This window comes from Drosophila pseudoobscura, chromosome X, assembly GCF_009870125.1.
Source record: "Drosophila pseudoobscura strain MV-25-SWS-2005 chromosome X, UCI_Dpse_MV25, whole genome shotgun sequence".
Lineage (NCBI taxonomy): Eukaryota > Metazoa > Arthropoda > Insecta > Diptera > Drosophilidae > Drosophila > Drosophila pseudoobscura.
In genome coordinates, this window is record NC_046683.1 from 21,506,646 (window position 1) to 21,523,776 (window position 17,131).

At 50.2% G+C, this 17,131-nt stretch overlaps 2 protein-coding genes across 6 annotated transcripts in view; both read left to right on the forward strand.

The window, feature by feature from the left end:
* Positions 1-12,223, forward strand: part of HDAC4 (histone deacetylase 4) — a 28,578-nt gene extending 16,355 nt beyond the window's left edge. For 2 of the 5 annotated variants that reach the window (XM_001355237.4, XM_033383113.1), the window contains 11 exons: positions 4,629-4,736; positions 5,544-5,840; positions 5,903-5,976; positions 6,176-6,306; positions 6,892-7,038; positions 7,828-8,789; positions 8,864-10,120; positions 10,270-10,389; positions 10,451-10,885; positions 10,973-11,106; positions 11,653-12,223. In XM_001355237.4, the coding sequence (XP_001355273.3) occupies positions 4,629-4,736; positions 5,544-5,840; positions 5,903-5,976; positions 6,176-6,306; positions 6,892-7,038; positions 7,828-8,789; positions 8,864-10,120; positions 10,270-10,389; positions 10,451-10,885; positions 10,973-11,106; positions 11,653-11,707 (3,720 nt within the window). In that variant the 3' untranslated portion in view covers positions 11,708-12,223. Of the gene's footprint in view, positions 1-12; positions 466-4,628; positions 4,737-4,930; positions 4,952-5,543; positions 5,841-5,902; positions 5,977-6,175; positions 6,307-6,891; positions 7,039-7,827; positions 8,790-8,863; positions 10,121-10,269; positions 10,390-10,450; positions 10,886-10,972; positions 11,107-11,652 lie in introns of those variants that run through there. The other 3 variants (XM_015185434.2, XM_033383114.1, XM_015185435.2) reach the window with 3 other exon arrangements.
* Positions 12,224-14,668: 2,445 nt separating this feature from the next.
* Positions 14,669-17,109, forward strand: LOC4816031 (probable peroxisomal acyl-coenzyme A oxidase 1). Its single transcript, XM_001355236.4, has 2 exons — positions 14,669-15,920; positions 15,981-17,109. Exons 1-2 carry the CDS (start codon positions 14,959-14,961, stop codon positions 17,041-17,043), a joined length of 2,025 nt encoding a protein of 674 aa, XP_001355272.3. The 5' UTR covers positions 14,669-14,958; the 3' UTR covers positions 17,044-17,109.
* The last annotated feature ends 22 nt before the right edge of the window (positions 17,110-17,131 follow it).

Here is a 17,131-nt window from a genome sequence, read left to right on the forward strand (position 1 = left end):
TTTTGTGTTTATATTTGAGTTTTTCGCCAGTTGGGTCAGTCGCCCGCGTGAAACTGAAATGAAAGCGCGTCGTCCACATCCCAGCGAATGCTAAAATCAAAACGAAAGTCCGAAAACAGAAGCAGATTCAGAAACAGAAACAGGAAGAGCGAATGGAAGCCAAAACGGACAGAGTTTTCAGCGCCTCCACGTCCGTCGTGTAGCTCTCGGTTTCTCTTTTGAAAATTCAAAAATTCATCGGCAAATAGTCGAAAGAAAGTCCATGAAAATTCTTTCGCCTGACAAAAGTTTATAACAAAAACCAGTGTGCACAAAATAACCACAAAAAAAGACAAAGATAAATAGAAGATAGAAGGTAGCAAGAAGAAGAAAATAACAAGCAGAAGCATACATACATATGTATGTGCGAAGCAATGCGCGAAGAGCAGCGGATTGAGAAGAAGCAGTAGAAACATCCAAAGCAGTGTAAGAAGCAGTGCAGAGACATAAGAGGAAGCAGACGAGATTATTATTTATTGAGTGAACTGTGAGTGCGATTGCAGGGCGGAGACGGGCGGAGACGGGCGGAGACGGGCGAAGACGGGAAGAAATGCGAATATTCTACCCCTGCATCACTCCTCACCCCTTCCCCCCATTGACGAGTAGCAATAAGTACTACAAGCATTAACAAAACAGATGGCAAAAGCAAAACTAAAGTTTTGATTGAATATCTTCGACAACCGACTGGTCATTCTTACGTACATACATATGTACATACATACATATAACATATGTTGTGATTCAATCTTGACACTCAGCTGGGCTGAAACAGGCAGAGATGCTTCCTTCTCTGCGTGGCAGACATCTGATCAAAACCGAAATACCCTCCCCAAGCGCATGACAAGAAATAACAATAAATTCAAGAAGCAACCGAAAGAAGAGATCAACCGTACCGTTACTTTCGCGATTTTTTGTCGGTCGGCGTCCCATTTCGACGCCACATGGGAGTGTGTGTCAGTGTGCGTGCGGTGCCCAGAGCGAAGGGTGCGGAGGCGTGACATCCCCCCACAACATAAACAGTAACAACTGTCGTGTCCGAGCGAAGGTGGAGGCCGAAGAATAATCCAAGAAACGACGCGACGCACAGTGGTGCCTGCGGCCCTTTCGGCTTGCCAAATTGAAAACATCTGACCGAATATACATACATATGCACATAGATGTTTTCATGGGACAAACTGCGTTTGAAAGCTGTCAAAGTCGTGCCCAATTTTAGATTTTTGTGTAGTCCGTAAAGAACTTGTAAAGGTTTGACCTCTCACAGTTTCATTGCATAATAATACCTAAATTTTAAGCTAATTTGATTGTTCTAAATCGCTCTGGACTCCAAGTCGTACAATATCGCAGTGTGGCATCCGAATTCGGGGTACCTTAGCCCTAAAATTAGAAGGTTTCGAAAATAAATCTTTCGTTTGAAGGCTCATTTCTGCAGTTTTAAAAGACCTGGAAAATTCTCTATCAGATGTTCAAGGAACACACTCAACAAATTACGTTTGCCACCTCTTTTCGGTTGACGTCCCACTGTGCGACGCCTCGTGCCACGATCTAAGGTCATGGAAACCTATCAGCAGAAGCATCTCGATGTGGGCGTTACACATACAAATGTACACACATGTATAGATAATGACGGACGAAGATCGAGGGAAGAAGAAGAACAGAACAGAACCAAAACACGACAGTGGTCACTCGCAATGGAGAACAGAACCCTTCACTGACCAGTTCTTACATATGAACTTTTTGTTTCTGGCTGGTTTCATTAGAAACCTGAAGCAATCCATCTTTTTGTTTTCAGGACTCAAGTTTTTAGTTCTTAATCAATTTCATTTTCATTCCCCCGCCATGGCATGGGTCAATAAATAAACCACTTGCCAAAACCCAGTTCTGTTTGACGGATTTGACATTCCTCCACTCCTCCCACCTACTACCATGGCTGCAGAGAACCTTTAAAGGACGCCCCCTAACTGTGGAAAACAATGGAGCGCCTATTGGATCTACACATAAGGGCCAGGCGATCTTCGACAAATCAGAATCGAGTCAACAACGGCCTTAGTGGCCTAGATGGTAACCCCACGACGACGGCTGGACAGCGCTCTAAGGAGAAAAACGATAAATTCTAACTTATATTTCTCTCCTCGTCAAGGAAATCGGCTACAAGAGGCACGCCACAGGGAAGAGGTATTTTTAGTAGTGCGCTGCGAGGAGAAGATTCGTTGCGGAGGTTTACGTACGTAGGAAGGAAACCGGAGGTTTAATTACGCTTCGAATCCGGAGGTTAAAGGACGCTCCGAAAGCAGGAAGGGATCGGGAGGCTCCGAAGTATGCTCCGAAGGCGTGAATTAAGGAAGGGGAAAGTTTATTTAGCAGAACAATTGAAAAGGCAGAGTTTTTACTTTTGGCACATGAACTGCTTCAAAATATGGGTGTGGTGGACCCATGGCTTTCCGAACAGCTGGACTGCCCATATCCCCACTTCTGTGGAACCTTGTGCTCAATGGCCTTCTTCATCTGGGGAGCAGTGGACACAAGATCACGGAGTACGCAAACGAGCTGGTGATACTGGTAATAGACCTACAGTTCCTGCCCACCATCAGTGAACTCCTTGAATCTGCTCTTGGAACGACCGCTAGACGGGCACGCCAAAACGGACTAGGGGTGAACCCTCGGAGAACCGAGCTACCGAGTTCCAACCAACCCGTAACTGCTGGAACGACACTCAAATTGTCCAGCGAAGCTATGTAGTGGAGTCATCCTTGAGTCGAAACTCTCCTGGAAACGGAACACGGTGGAAGTGCAGAAAACGGGAATGGCCGCTTTCTACACCTGTAGGAAGGCCTTTCGGACGAAGGTGGGGCCCACAACGGTATACGACCCATTCTGACACAAGGAGGCTTGGTTTGGTGAGAGGCGGCAGACACTAAGTCTCACCTGGAAGAACTCCGAAGAGTCCAGCGAGTCCCAAGCCATGCGCCCTGGCGTCAGTGGATCTCTTAAGTCCTCTTAAAACTTAAATGATAAATGGGTACGTACCCGATAGGAAGGAGTGCAGGCAAAACAGTGCCCTTGGGCAGAACGAGCATTCCACCTTCACTGACGGGTGAAAGACAGTCGAAGGGACGGGAGCTGGGATCTTCTGCGGAGATTTGGTGACCAAAATATCCCCAAGACTATCAGGCTGGTGCAGTGGACTTCAGGCAGAGATATTTGCAGTATAGCAAGCGTTAAAGTCGACATAAACGTTGGATGTACCTCCAAGGAACACAGCAATCTGGCTGTATCGAAGTCTTAGGGTCCTGCAAGACCACAAGCAGACTCGGACGCGAGAGGTTGGATGCACTGAACCAAATCAGTTTTGCCGCGGCTGCATGGACGAGGAGGAAATGGAGTGTCCAGCAGGGAAAGGGGTAGGACCTGGACAGCCTGGAAACCACGCCGCTGGGGAAACTGGCACAGGGCCAGTCCAAATGCGTTTTTGCAAACTTGAGTCGTGCACCTCTCAGTCGTGTACTCTCTGACCCGAACGCGTAGCTTTCTAGGACTTCTTGCATTTAAACCATCCTCCAAAGGTCAGATCGCATACCAACTCGATATTCAATCTTCTTTTTATAGTTCGGTGGGTTAAATACTATAGCGAGAGTGTATTAAACTTGGTGTTTAATTCCTTTATACCGCCTGCCATTAGTTGTTAGGCAACTTCTTGGGTCTACTCTTATGTAGTGCCGCTATGGCTATCAATTTCTTTTATCAAAGTATTCTATAACTAATTGCATCTTACTGAGGTAGTGGCTTTTTCAAATCGCTACTACCAGCATTACCATTTCAATGAACAGCAGAAAAACAAGGAGATGAAACTCAAAGTTAATAGAATTTCTCCAGGTTTCTAGTGCTTACACTCCTTACACTGCTTTCTAAGACCGTATTACTTGTTCAATTTGGAATGCTAGAAATGTCTCGAAAAGAGTTTTGAAAGTGGGGAGGTGCAGCACAGATGTACGAGTGAGTATGTCTGTCGGCGGAATGAACTCCGTCAAGAACTCTGTTTTTAATATTCTTAGCAGAACCCACTGCTTGTACATATTTTATGCGTGCCCCAAAAACTGTCTGCCTCCAAAGGGCATATAGGGCATCACAGTATAGCAATAGATGAGGTTTTGGGCTCTGGATGACTGCAAAATAAACGAAAAATGCTTACTGCTAGAGAGGACCTCTGGTCTTGAGCTTTCTCGTACATCTTAGTCATCACTAGAAATACAGGAGTTCCATTGGGATATTTATGTGTGTAAGTTCTCCAATTGAAGGGAGATGTTCGCTTGGTGCAAAATATCCAAACGTTCTTCAGGTTGCAGAATCGACGAGTTTCGTTGATGACGATGTAATTTGTGTCTAAGTTCCATAAATACTCTTGAGGTCGCTTAAAGTTTTAGAACTAGGATGTTGCAGTGTTGATTTGTTTTCTCAAATTGAATACAACGAAAACAGATTATAAGCAACCCTCTCTTTGATTATTTTTGAGGTGGTTTTGTACAAATACTTGTACATACTCTCTTCGATGCGCTCTTTGAAGATCTATCTCTAAATTTGTCTGTTTCTTGCAGCTTAAAAAGAATCAGGAACTGCAGAAGCAACGTCTGATCCACTCGTTTCAGGAGAAATCGAAGCAAATGGAATTGGAGCATAAACTGCAATTGGAGCACAAGTATCAAGTGAGTAGACTAGGAGGCGACACCGAGAGCTGCCAGAAACAGAAAGAGAGAGAGAGAGAGAGAAAGAGAGACGCGGCGCGACGTCGTCTCTCCCAAGGTGCATTACCGTGGGGTGAGGCATGCCCAGGGAGCGCCGTCACAACAGTTGTCTGCGAAACGTGAGCAAAGAAGTGACTCGGTGGTGAATGGCAAAAGGCAGCTGCCGCAAGTGAATGGTCAGTCGTGCCGCAGAAGCAGCAGCAGCAGCAGCTTAAGAGAGCGAAAGCAGAAGTGGCGGCATGCCTCACCTTATACAACTACACCTTGAACGATGACGTCTGTCTGTTGATGTTGACGTTGATGTTGATGTTGTTGTCCGATATGTCGCGGCTGTTGGGGCTGTGACTGTGTTTCTGTCCGTGCTTCACTTCATGCAGAGATGGTGATGATGACGATGATGACGATGATGAGGCTGGGAACGGTGGGGATCGGAATGATGATGTGAATGGGGATGTGTGGGCAGAAAACTCAAAACAGAAGTGCAAAACAAAACAAGAGGAAAACGGAATTGAATTGAGATAAATGAAAATAAAATATATTATCATGCCGTCGTCTGGGCCGGAAGTGCTTCGATGGGGCGTATGACTAAGGCCAAGGCGGCGCCATCATCATCATCATCATCATCATCATTATCATTATTATTATTATTATTATTCAGAGAGCAGCCGAAGCAATTCTAAAAAATGGCCCAGCACCTGAAACCGAATAACCAAGAAGTTGTCTCTCTTTCTCTCTTTCTCTATTTCTTACTTCTTTGATATTATTCAGTTTGCGGTGCACTCCCATGGAGCCTTCCAGGAATTGCGGGAACAGACCATGGTAACGGCCGCCGCTGCTGCTGCCGCCGCAGTTGTCGAGGAGCACCACCGCCAGCAGCAGCAGCATCACCACCACCACCACCATCAGCAACAGCAGCAGCAGCAACAGCAGCAGCAGCAGCAGCAACATCATCATCAGCAGCAGCGCGAGCAGCAGCAGCAGCGGGAGCGCCGAGAGCGGGAGGTCATGAAGCGGAAGGAGAACTGCAGCGCCAACGCCAGCCCGGAGGTCAAACAGATTCTCAATGTAAGGAAGCCCCTTTCGCTGTCTCCGACCATCCTTCTAATCCATTTTCTTTCCCGATCCAGTGCTTCATTATGAGCCGCAAGTCGCAGGCAGCAGCCTCCAATGGAACAACGACAACGTCGCCCTATCGCAATCGGTAAGGAGAGGGGCCAGTGGCTGGATCTGGTAATCCGTTTTAGATATTATTTTTCAATAATATCCAATCCGAAATTGCCAACTTACAACTCTATCGATATGGCGATTTATCGATCGATAAACCGATCAAAACTATAATTCAAATGTGACTACTAAATGTACACATATGTAATTAATATCATGTCCATTTACATTTACAGAGGTGTGGTGAAAAGCTCCTCGGGCGAGTCCCTGCCAGCCGGAACCGTGACCAGTGCGCACCCCTACAAAATACCTCAGCCGCCCTCCTCACTGCTCAAATATGAATCTGATTTTCCGCTCAGGAAAACAGGTAAGCCCTCCCAGCTCTCCCTCCGGCCGTGTCCGGCCTCCTTCCCTCCCAGATAACCGATTTAGGAGAAATGCCCTCCTAAGAAACTGCTCTGACCGCGATCTGCTATGCCTTGAGTGTTGTTTATTTTATACTAAAATTCGTTTGGCTGTCTCTGTCTGCTTCTGTCCCCCGATTCTTGTCGACCCATCGAAATCGGATCAGAAAAGATGCAAAAATGATTCATATGTCGTTCAGTTCGGGGCAGGCAATGTCTCGTTTCCGATAGTCGCAACGAAACGAAGTACCAGCGAGACTTTTGGGATACTTTTTCGGGGTAAAGGTCGCACTCAGTCATGAGATGAGATTGGGATCCCCAATTGGGATTGGAGTATAGATAATTTATAAACTATTAGGAATGTTGGAAATGTTAAGAGAGCATGGCAAATACCGAACTAACCGAAAGTCGAAAGGTCGCAAGGGGACTTGTAAGCTGTGCAGCCCTTAAGCCTCACCCCGCGTTGTTGTATTCCGTATGTCTTAAGCTAAGTTCTCTAACCCCTTCCGAACTAACCAAGCAAATGTGTGTGAACCAAATCCAAACAGCATCCGAACCCAACCTGCTGAAGATCCGGCTGAAACAGAGTGTCATCGAGCGCAAGGCCCGTAACGGAGGCCCGGCAGGTGCCCGTCGCCACGAGCGACTCCTGCAGGCGGCCCAGCGCAGGCAGCAGAAGAACTCCGTTCTTACAAGTACGTATATGACCCAGACAGCACCCCACACACAAGCACAGAAAACCACAAAAACCCATCACACAGGGGGGATTCTAGACGGCAATGTGTTGCGATAGGTGGAACTGAGTCGAGTGAATCTATTGGTGAATCTACTGTGGACCCGTCTCCCAAAAGAAGCAAAAGAATGAAGGCAGCAGCCGCCTATTGTACTGTCTCTACGAACTGTTCTTCGTTCTTTAGCTCAGATCTATCGAGGATCCAAGAGATCAGATCAGATGAAGTGCTCGCAAGTGATGGCGGACCCTCTGTTGTTGATCCCATATAAGAAATCGCCAACGACGAAGGACTATTTCATCATCAAAGACCCACACACACACTTACACACAGATAGCAAGACACACGGACATACGAGTACCGTACCCAACATCATACAAAGATCTCAGAGATCCGAGAGGTCCAAGATCAACGATCCTGCGTCGGAAGAGCGAGAGAGAAGCTATCACATGTTTTAATTTGTAAACCCTTGATTGTGTTATTAAATATTTAATGCGTTGTGTTTATCGTTGCAATCGTTAATGCTACTAGTATTACTGTACTGTTGTTTAACCCCTGCTATCCACGAAGATCCAACCATTGATCAGCTCCAGCCACAGCCACAGCCACAGCTACAGCTACAGCTACGCTCAGTCCACTAACTGCTGCCTGACTGCCGTCTAAACTGTTTCTGATTGCTTTACCATTCCATTGCCTGGCCAGCTCCCACCGAATAATTAATAACCGAAGCTTTCTCTGTACCCTCCAAAACAGACTCCAACAGCACGCCGGACTCTGGCCCTAACTCTCCGCCCTCGTCCACGGGGCTGTCGGTGGGCGTGGTCGGGAGCAGGGGTTCCCCGACGAGTGCTCCGATCCAGGAGGAGAACGAGGAGGGGAGCCAGTACCAGCCGGGGCAGAGGAGCAGCATCAACGACCTGCCCCTGTTCAGCTCGCCCTCCCTGCCCAACATATCCCTGGGACGACCGCATTTACCAAACTCCGCCCAGGTGCAGGCGCAGGCACAGGCACAGGCGCAGGCACAGGCACAGGCGAGTGCCCAGGCCCAGGCGCAGGCGCAGGCGCGGGCTACGGCGATGTTCGCGGCACTGCACCAGCATGTGGCGGCCGCCGGGGGCCAGCCGACCTACTACAATCAGCTGGGTATGTCCTTCGTGGGACGGCAGCCGACTGGGCCGCTGGCCATGATGCCGGCCACGGGCATCGCGCCCCAGCAGCCCTCGCCCGTGGTCAGGTCCGCCTCGGCGACGTCTACGTCCTCGTCCCAGGCCTCCCTGGTGGGGGATGTGGCTCCGCCGCAGGCGCACGCCGCCTCCACCATTCTGCCCTCGTCCTCGTCCTACATGCAGCAGCTGGGGGGAGTGACCGCCGGCTCCGCAGTCAATCTGCATGCGGCGGCCGTGGCTGCAGCAGCAGCGGCGGCGGCAGCAGCGGCCGGCTCCCTGCCCCCCACCAACAGCCACGGACACGGGCATGCCTATGGTCACGGTCACGGCCATGGACACGGTCATGGACACGGGCATGGTCATGCTCTGTACGGCGGACACCCGCACAACACACCAATCACGGATGCACAAGTGGCTCAGGTGCATCTGCACAAGCAGGGCCACCGACCCTTGGGCAGGACACAGTCGGCCCCGCTGCCCCTGGGACATCCGATGCTGACGGGCGCCGGGCAGCTGAATGTGGCCCAAACGCATTACGAGAACAGCGAGGTGAGTAGCATCCGCCCCGTGTGTCCCCTCCACTTCGTAAGTTCGTAAATGATCAACCGAATGCTTCTCCCCAGGCGGAGCGTCAGGCGTACCAGCATCAGGTGCTCACCCAGAAGCTGCGCCAGACCGTGCTCACCCGCAGCGGAGCTGCGACGGCCGCTGGAGTGCGCGAGTCCCAGCTGAAGGAGGAGGAGGACGACTCCGCCGCGGAGGTGATGGACCTGACCGATAAAAAGAAACCGCCCAAAACGGTACTGACCAGCACCATAGCCACCAGCACCTCACAGAGTCTGCCCGAGGCTCTGGCCGCCGCAGCAGCAGTCTATCGCACGAGCCCTTCAGCCGCCACCACGCCCTCAGCAGCGGTGGCCGGCGGGAGCGGGACCAAGGTCAATAGCCTACAGCGGGACCAGGAGTACCTTCAGCAGCAGCGCGAGCTGCTTCTGCTACAAAATAAGGAGGAGCTGGCCAAGCGCCTGATGCGGCCCCTCTCTCGCACGCTGAGTAGTCCGCTGGTGCCACTCGGACCGCACGGCCTTAGCCAGCTGGCAGACACGGGGCAAGGCCAAGGGCAGCAGCTGCCGCCAATAGCCACCTCCTCGTCGGCGGACCACATACCGCCCGTCAACCTGACGCTGCCCCATCGCCAGCACCGACAGTTCATGAATCATTTCTATACCGCCAACCTGCAGCATCAGCGCCAGCAGCAGCAGCAGCAGGAGCAACAGCACCTGCAACAGACGCCGCCGTCCGCCTCATTGCCCCCGCACAAAATCACCACGGGCCTGGCCTACGATCCGCTGATGCTGAAGCACTCTTGCATCTGCGGCGACAACGCACAGCATCCGGAGCACAGCGGCCGGCTGCAGAGCGTGTGGGCCCGGTTAAACGAAACGGATCTGGTAAAGCGCTGCGACCGACTGCGGGCCCGAAAGGCCACCCAGGAGGAGCTGCAGACAGTGCACACGGAGGCGCATGCGATGCTCTTCGGCTCCAACCAGTGCCAGCTGACGCGACCCAAACTGGAGACCACGCTGGCCGCCAGCTTCGTCCGCCTCTCTTGCGGGGGGCTGGGCGTGGACCTGGACACCACGTGGAATGAGCACCACACGGCCACCGCCGCCCGCATGGCAGCTGGCTGTGTGATCGATCTGGCCTTCAAGACGGCCAAGGGAGATCTGCGCAACGGATTCGCCGTCGTCCGGCCGCCCGGCCACCATGCGGAGGCCAATCTGGCCATGGGCTTCTGCTTCTTCAACTCGATCGCCATCGCCGCCAAACGGCTGCGCCAGCAGATGCCCGAGATGAGGCGCATTCTCATTGTCGATTGGGTGAGTCAAAGTGACTATGGAAGGCCAGATATTTAAGCTCTTGCATCGTATTTGAGAACTATGTAAACGTATATCATGGGAGGGGGCGGGTTCACTAGCACCGCTTGCTCAGCGCTCAGTAACTAAACCGATTCTCGTGCTTCTTTCAGGATGTACACCATGGCAATGGCACTCAGCAAGCATTCTACCAAAGTCCCGACATTCTATATCTTTCCATACATCGACACGATGACGGTAACTTCTTTCCCGGCACAGGCGGACCCACAGAGGTGAGTGCACATCCTCGAACCCCGAAACATTAACCACTAATCGATGTGTCTCTATTTCTAGTGCGGCTCCGGTGCTGGTCTAGGCTTCAATGTGAACATCTCGTGGTCCGGGGCCTTGAACCCGCCGCTGGGCGATGCCGAGTATATCGCTGCATTCCGAACCGTTGTGATGCCCATCGCCAAGGGCTTCAACCCGGACATTGTGCTCGTCTCGTCCGGCTTCGATGCGGCCACCGGCCACCCGGCACCACTGGGCGGCTATCACGTGTCGCCCGCTTGCTTCGGCTTCATGACCCGCGAGCTCCTCCAGCTGGCCAACGGCAAGGTGGTGCTGGCCCTCGAGGGCGGCTACGACCTGGCCGCCATCTGTGATTCCGCCCAAGAGTGCGTCCGAGCTCTGCTCGGCGATCCCGCCGCGCCCATTTCCCAGTCCGAGCTGGAACGGCCGCCCTGTCAGAATGCCATCAATACGCTCCAAAAAACGATAGCCATTCAGGTATATATATATACATGAATATATATGTGCTATCTCGCTCACTCACTCAACTCCTCTCTCCATCTCTCCGGCTCCTTGTGAATGTAGCAAACGCATTGGCCCTGCGTGAGGATGCTGGAGCATACTGTCGGCCTGTCTGCGCTGGAGACGCTCAAGGTGGAGCACGAAGAATCTGAAACGATCAACGCCATGGCCGGCCTCTCAATGCAATCGATGCACAGGTTCGTGTCCGTCTAGTGCATCGCAAAAATTGTACTACGCAGCGAAGGAAACTAAAATGACTCATAGGAAATGTTTCCCAAATGTTCAACTAAATTAGTTCCGCTTTAATTTGATTTTCTTATTGTACAATGAAGCGATTATTGTCGTATAAAATGAGACTATCTAGATTCCAGAACTGATTCCATCAGAAAGCTTTAGTGAATGACGCTCCCTTCGAGCTGAAACCAGTCCGAACTACAGTTACAGTACAATTACAGTCGATCACTGTAAGGCATATTTCCTGTGCTGTGTACCGCGTATAAATAAACATAAATTTAACCCAATATCGAATTCGTTCCGATAATACGACTGAAGATCGTAAAATGTTTGCTCTGACCTAGAATCATTCCATAAATGAGTGCAATAATTCCACACTTGTCTTTAGGACATCTATCGAATGGGATATCGTTTATGTACATATAGTCTAGCGCCGCACTTTGTGAATATTTTGTAAAAAATCGATTCCTTTGCTGATTGGCTAATATATCTGTTTCGTTTGTTTTTAGAACCCTATCGCGCGATGACTCCGAAGAACCGATGGATCAGGATGAAACGAAATAGTCAGCGGCGGAGACGTGGACGTGGATAATTGAATATGGATACGTGGGTGGCGTGAATGGCGTGAATTTCGTGTATGACGTGGACGGCGAGGGCATGGCTGCTGCAACAGGCTGCTCAATGCACACTTAGTTATTTGTTGTAGTTGAATTGATTGTTGTTGCTGTTGTTGAATTGTTGTAGCGCTTCTCGTTGTGGCCAGCAGTGTCTCTGTCCCTGTCCCTGTCTCTGTCTCTGCCACTCCCCGGGACTCTGTCTCTCTCTAAGTTAGAACGGCATCCCTCTCCCTCTAGTAAACAACCAAAAGCACAAGGCGACGCAACAAGCCGTAGAGCTCCCACCACACCCCTCCCATTCCCCCAACACCCTTAGCATAGGAAAAGCAAAAGCAAAGAATTGATCAACGAATGTGACCTAGATGTGAAATGAATGCAGAAAAGCGGAAGCGGAAATGAGGCCTAAAGTTCAAAGTAGTGGCTGTGCCACGCAAAGAAAAAAAAAAAAAAGTGAAAGTGAAAGAAAACTATGAAACATACAAATGTGAGGGACGATATATAGAAAGCGTATTGAATATTGAATTTAGTTAAGTAGATTTCTTAGTTATTGTTCCTTCGAGCTTGAAGGTCTCGAGATAGAGAGAGAGAGAGAGAGAAAACCTATTCCTATATTTTTTTTTGCATTTTTTTTTAGATGATTTTTCTTTAGAATAGTGTGCGGAGAGTGCGTGGAGGGGAGGCACACACACAAACACAAGCACGCACGCACGCAGCTAAATGTATATGTATGTATTTATGTTTGTGTGAAGGAGAGAGAGATAGAGAGGGAGAGAGAGGAAGGAAGTTTCAACTAACCTAACGGTAAACAAGTACACTATAAACTTAAAAGAGAGATCAGTAGGGGGTTTTGGACGCGGCTGGGGTTGCGACTGGGACTGGGGGGTAGGTGTGGGGCAGGTTCAACCGAGACCCCTCCCTCAGAACATAACACACCCCAGCCCCAGGCCTCTATCCGCAGAGACCTCACTCTAGAACCCTAGAACCCTAGAACCGTAGAGCCCTAGCACCCTAAAACCCTAGCCCCCTCCCTATTAGGCCCCTCCTCAGGGAGATGAGTATGTGTTATGTAAAATGCTTTAGTTGATAAAATTAGACCTAATAGAACAAGAAGAGGACGAAGAAGTGCTAGATAAACACCGACCTTATAAAAAAAGGAAGAGGAAGGAGGAGAAGATAAAGATGAGAAATCGAAATCTTTTTGTACAATTTATAGTTTAGTGCAAGTTTCAAGTACAACATAATATTATTTAAAAAAATCCTATAAATATATATATATATATGCATATATATATATATGGTAGGTATATATAACTAAATATACATATATATTGTGCAATAAATGTGAGAAAATGAAAATCGAGTGCAGAGCAAAAACAAAATACACAAAAACTAAGAAAAACTTAAACTAAAAACTAAACTAAAATAAGAGATAATTGTTGTTAAATGTTGCCGAGATCTTATATACGTATGTATACCTAATAACTGTTACAATAATAACCCCTAATAATATACATATGTGCACACACATACATATACATAAATATATGTATAAACTCGACAATGCATTTGTATGCGTGTGCATAACGATAACGATAACGATAACGATGTTCAACAAATGTCTGAAATGAAGTAAAACTATTATTATATGTATGTATGTACATAAACACACACAAAAATTGAACAATTTGAATAAAAAACACAAAAAAAAAACAAACAACAAACGATAAACGATAAACGATAAACGATGAACGATGAAGAACAAACAACAACAAGAAAGCCAAAAGCAGTCGATCCTGAACGGCATCGGGAATATGTGTGTTCCCTCCGTAGGACCCTGTAGCTGTAACTGTAATCCGCAACTGTACTCGTACCGTTAGCTGTCTTTCCATCCCATCCTTATATCTCGCTTCGTCTGCGGCCCTCCCTCCCTAGCAGTCGCAGGGCCAAGAAGAGATGAGATTACCGTTTCATAGAGCACAACGAGATGCCCATCTGGTGGAAGTATTTGTTAGAAAATCGAAAGAGTAAAAGCAAAAACCCAAACAGAAACAGAAACACACAAACTGTAACTATTAGGCCAAGTGTGTCGTCATCCCAGTTTGAAATCGATTCCATTGCCAGAGCTAGGCCCGGTGTCTTGGTGGTCTTTGTCTGTTCATACCATACGTAGATACATGCACATAAGTATGTACCTATCGCCAACTATTGCCAACTCCTTTAGCATATTATAGGATGGCATATGGATGCATATTTGGTAACTTCGTAGAACTCGTACTGAAGATCTGTAGATGAGTAGCGGGAGATCCTTAGTCGGAATAATCGACTGGACACGGCAATGGCTACGTTTTCAGTTGTCCCTCTAGTGCAGGGTTATCTGTGGTTATTTTTGGCAATGGAGCAGACACGCCTCTCGACACAAGACCATCAGCCCGTAATCCCGACCCCGAGGCACCTAGAGCGAACTTGTTTTGCCCACTCGTATCTGAGCTGATAGCGAGACTTATAAAAAGAATAGGGTATAAAATAAAAATAAACATAGCAGAGAAAGAATTCCAGCACGACTCACAGCCCGATGAAGAGAGCAAAATGAAGGTATTTTAGTGGAGCCGAGAGCCGAGAGTCGAGAGAGAATCAATTATTTATATATACATATATGTATATTTTGTTGAATGTTGCACAAATACTTACTATATGTAAGTCAAAGAACCGAATGGGCAAACAAATTAAGAATAATCGTAGTAAAACCAAATGTCTGTGTCGCTTTTTCTAAAAGAAATAAAATGAGAACTTAAGAAAAGCTCCCGATTATTGTTTGCGGAGATTACATACAAATAAAAATAAAAATTCATATCTGGAACGCGCAGATACGCGCTATCTCCACCTCTGGATGGCCCAGAAATCAGATGCCTCCAAGCTGAGTGCAGGCAAAACCAGATGATCGCGGAAAAACACGCACACGATTCACACGAAGCACACGAGCCGAAGGAGCTCTAGTGATCGTTTGCTCACGTATACTGTACTGGCTGGCGGTTCACTGACACCAGCTCCTAGAGAGGGTGTCAGGGCGGGCGGCTACTGGACTGGCGACTGCCAGCAGCTGCCTCTCTTTGGCTTCGTCTGCTCCCCAGTGGTTTTTGCAGCCACCAGAGGCTCAGTGTACTTTCGCTGATTGCGCAGTGCAGAGCTTTGGTATTTGAGATGTCGTCGGTGAACGTTGATCTACAGCGAGAGCGGTCGGGGGCCAGCATTGACAGCGAGGACTTTGCCCGATGGTGGGCGGGCGGCAGCGACAAGCTGGAGGAGCGCCGCGCACTGGAACGCTTTGTGTTTAAGGATGCCGAGCTGGAGGAGGCAGTGCATCCCAGCTGCCTGTCGTATAAGGAGCGCTATGAGCAGACTATTGCCAGGTCCACCAAGTTCCTGGTCAAGCTGCGGCAGTGGCACAGCACCAACCAGCCGCAGTTCAGCCTTAGTGTGGACTCGCTGCGCGAGTTTCGCGTGCTTCTCTCTGGCCAACTGGGCACCGCCCTCTTCCAGCAGAGCTTCCCCCTGCGCCTGCACTTCTCCATGTTCCTCACGACGCTGCTCAGCCAGGGCACCGAGGAACAGCTGCACAAGTGGCTGAACCGCGCCTGGCACATGGACGGCATCATCGGCACCTATGCCCAGACGGAGCTGGGCCACGGCACTTTTGTGCGTGGCCTGGAGACGCGCGCCGACTACGATGCAGAGAGCGAGGAGTTCGTCCTCAACACCCCCAGCCTGAGTGCCTACAAGTGGTGGCCCGGCGGCCTGGGCAATACAGCCAACATGACCATCGTGCTGGCTCAGCTGTACGTAAAGGGTCAACATCACGGCCTGCAGCCGTTCCTGGTCCGCATCCGGGACGAAGAGACACACCAGCCGCTACCCGGCGTCGATGTGGGGGACATTGGGCCCAAGTTGGGCGGTAACGGTGTGAACAACGGCTTCCTAGGACTGCGCAATGTCCGGATACCGCGCGATCAGATGCTGATGAAGAATGCCCAGGTGCTGCCCGATGGCACCTTCGTCCAGGGCCGGCCACCGCTGCTTCTCTACGGCACCATGGTGTATGTGAGGGTCATCACCCTCAGGGATGTGCTGCACGGCCTCCTCCAGGCGGCCACCATTGCCACCAGGTGAGACAGATGAACCCCAGTCGATTTCTTGCTCAAATATCGCCTCCCTGCCTTCCCCAGATACTCCGTCGTTCGTCGCCAGAGCCCCATTGATGACAATCAGCCGGAGGTGCAGATTCTCGACCACATAACGCAGCAGGTGAAGATCCTGCCGCAGATTGCGCGCGGAGTCTGCTACCGCCTGGCCGCCGACTGGCTCTGGAATTTTTACGCTAGCGTGCTGGACCAGCTGGAGCGCGGATCTGGACAGCACTCTTTGCCCGAGCTACACGCCCTCAGCTGCTGCCTGAAGGCCGTGGCCACCGACGAGGCCAGCGAGGGCATTGATCGACTACGTAAGGCCTGCGGCGGCCACGGCTTCCTGTCGTCGGCAAACTTCGACAGCATCTACGGCATGGCCACAGCCGCCTACACGTACGAGGGTGAGTACACCGTCCTCATGCTGCAGACGGCCCGCTTCCTGGTGCGCCAATACACGGACAGTCTGAAGCGACGAGTGCTGCCCGGCAGTGTGACCTATCTGCGGAACACGGCTCGTCTTAGCTGGGGCAAGGATTTGGCAGAGAACGCCGCCCGCGCCCTGGAGATCTCCGCCATGGAGCAGACCCGCCAGGCCTGGCAGAGTCAGAGCATGCATCGCCAGAGGAAGTTGAGCGAGCAGCAGTCTAACAATCTGGCTGGCAGGCAACTGACAGCGGCCGCCGTAGCCCATGCCCATGCCTTCCTCACCAGGAACTCGCTGCAGGAGCTGGAGCGCCTCAGGCGGGGTCCGCTTAGTACACAAGTCTCCGCCGTACTGGGCCAGCTGGTGGAGCTCTTCGTGCTGGACACCTTCCTGCGCCAGGCCGGCCCCGTGCTGCGCTGGAACAGCATCACCGGTACCCAGCTGCGGTTGGTGGAGCGCAGATTCGAACAACTCCTCACAAAGCTGCGTCCCAATGCTGTGGCTCTGGTGGATGGCTTCGATTTCCATGATCGTACGCTCGGCTCCACTCTGGGCAGCTACGATGGACGCGTGTACGAGCGTCTGATGGCGGAAGCACGCCGCAATCCTCTCAACCAGGAGCCTGTCAACGCTACCTTCCGCAGCCACCTACAGCCCATGATGCGGGGCAAGCTCTAATGAATTCCAGAAGCATATAAGATTTTCACATGTATTTTCCATACTCATAAATTTGCATCTTTCTTATTTTTTGATCTACATTCATATG

What these genes read in the sequence shown, in the direction of transcription:
- LOC4816031 (XM_001355236.4), top strand. Translation starts at nt 14,959, where the DNA reads ATGTCGTCGGTGAACGTTGATCTACAGCGAGAGCGGTCGGGGGCCAGC. An exon ending in GCGGCCACCATTGCCACCAG is followed by an intron (nt 15,921 to 15,980) that starts GTGAGACAGATG and finishes TGCCTTCCCCAG; the next exon opens with ATACTCCGTCGTTCGTCGCC.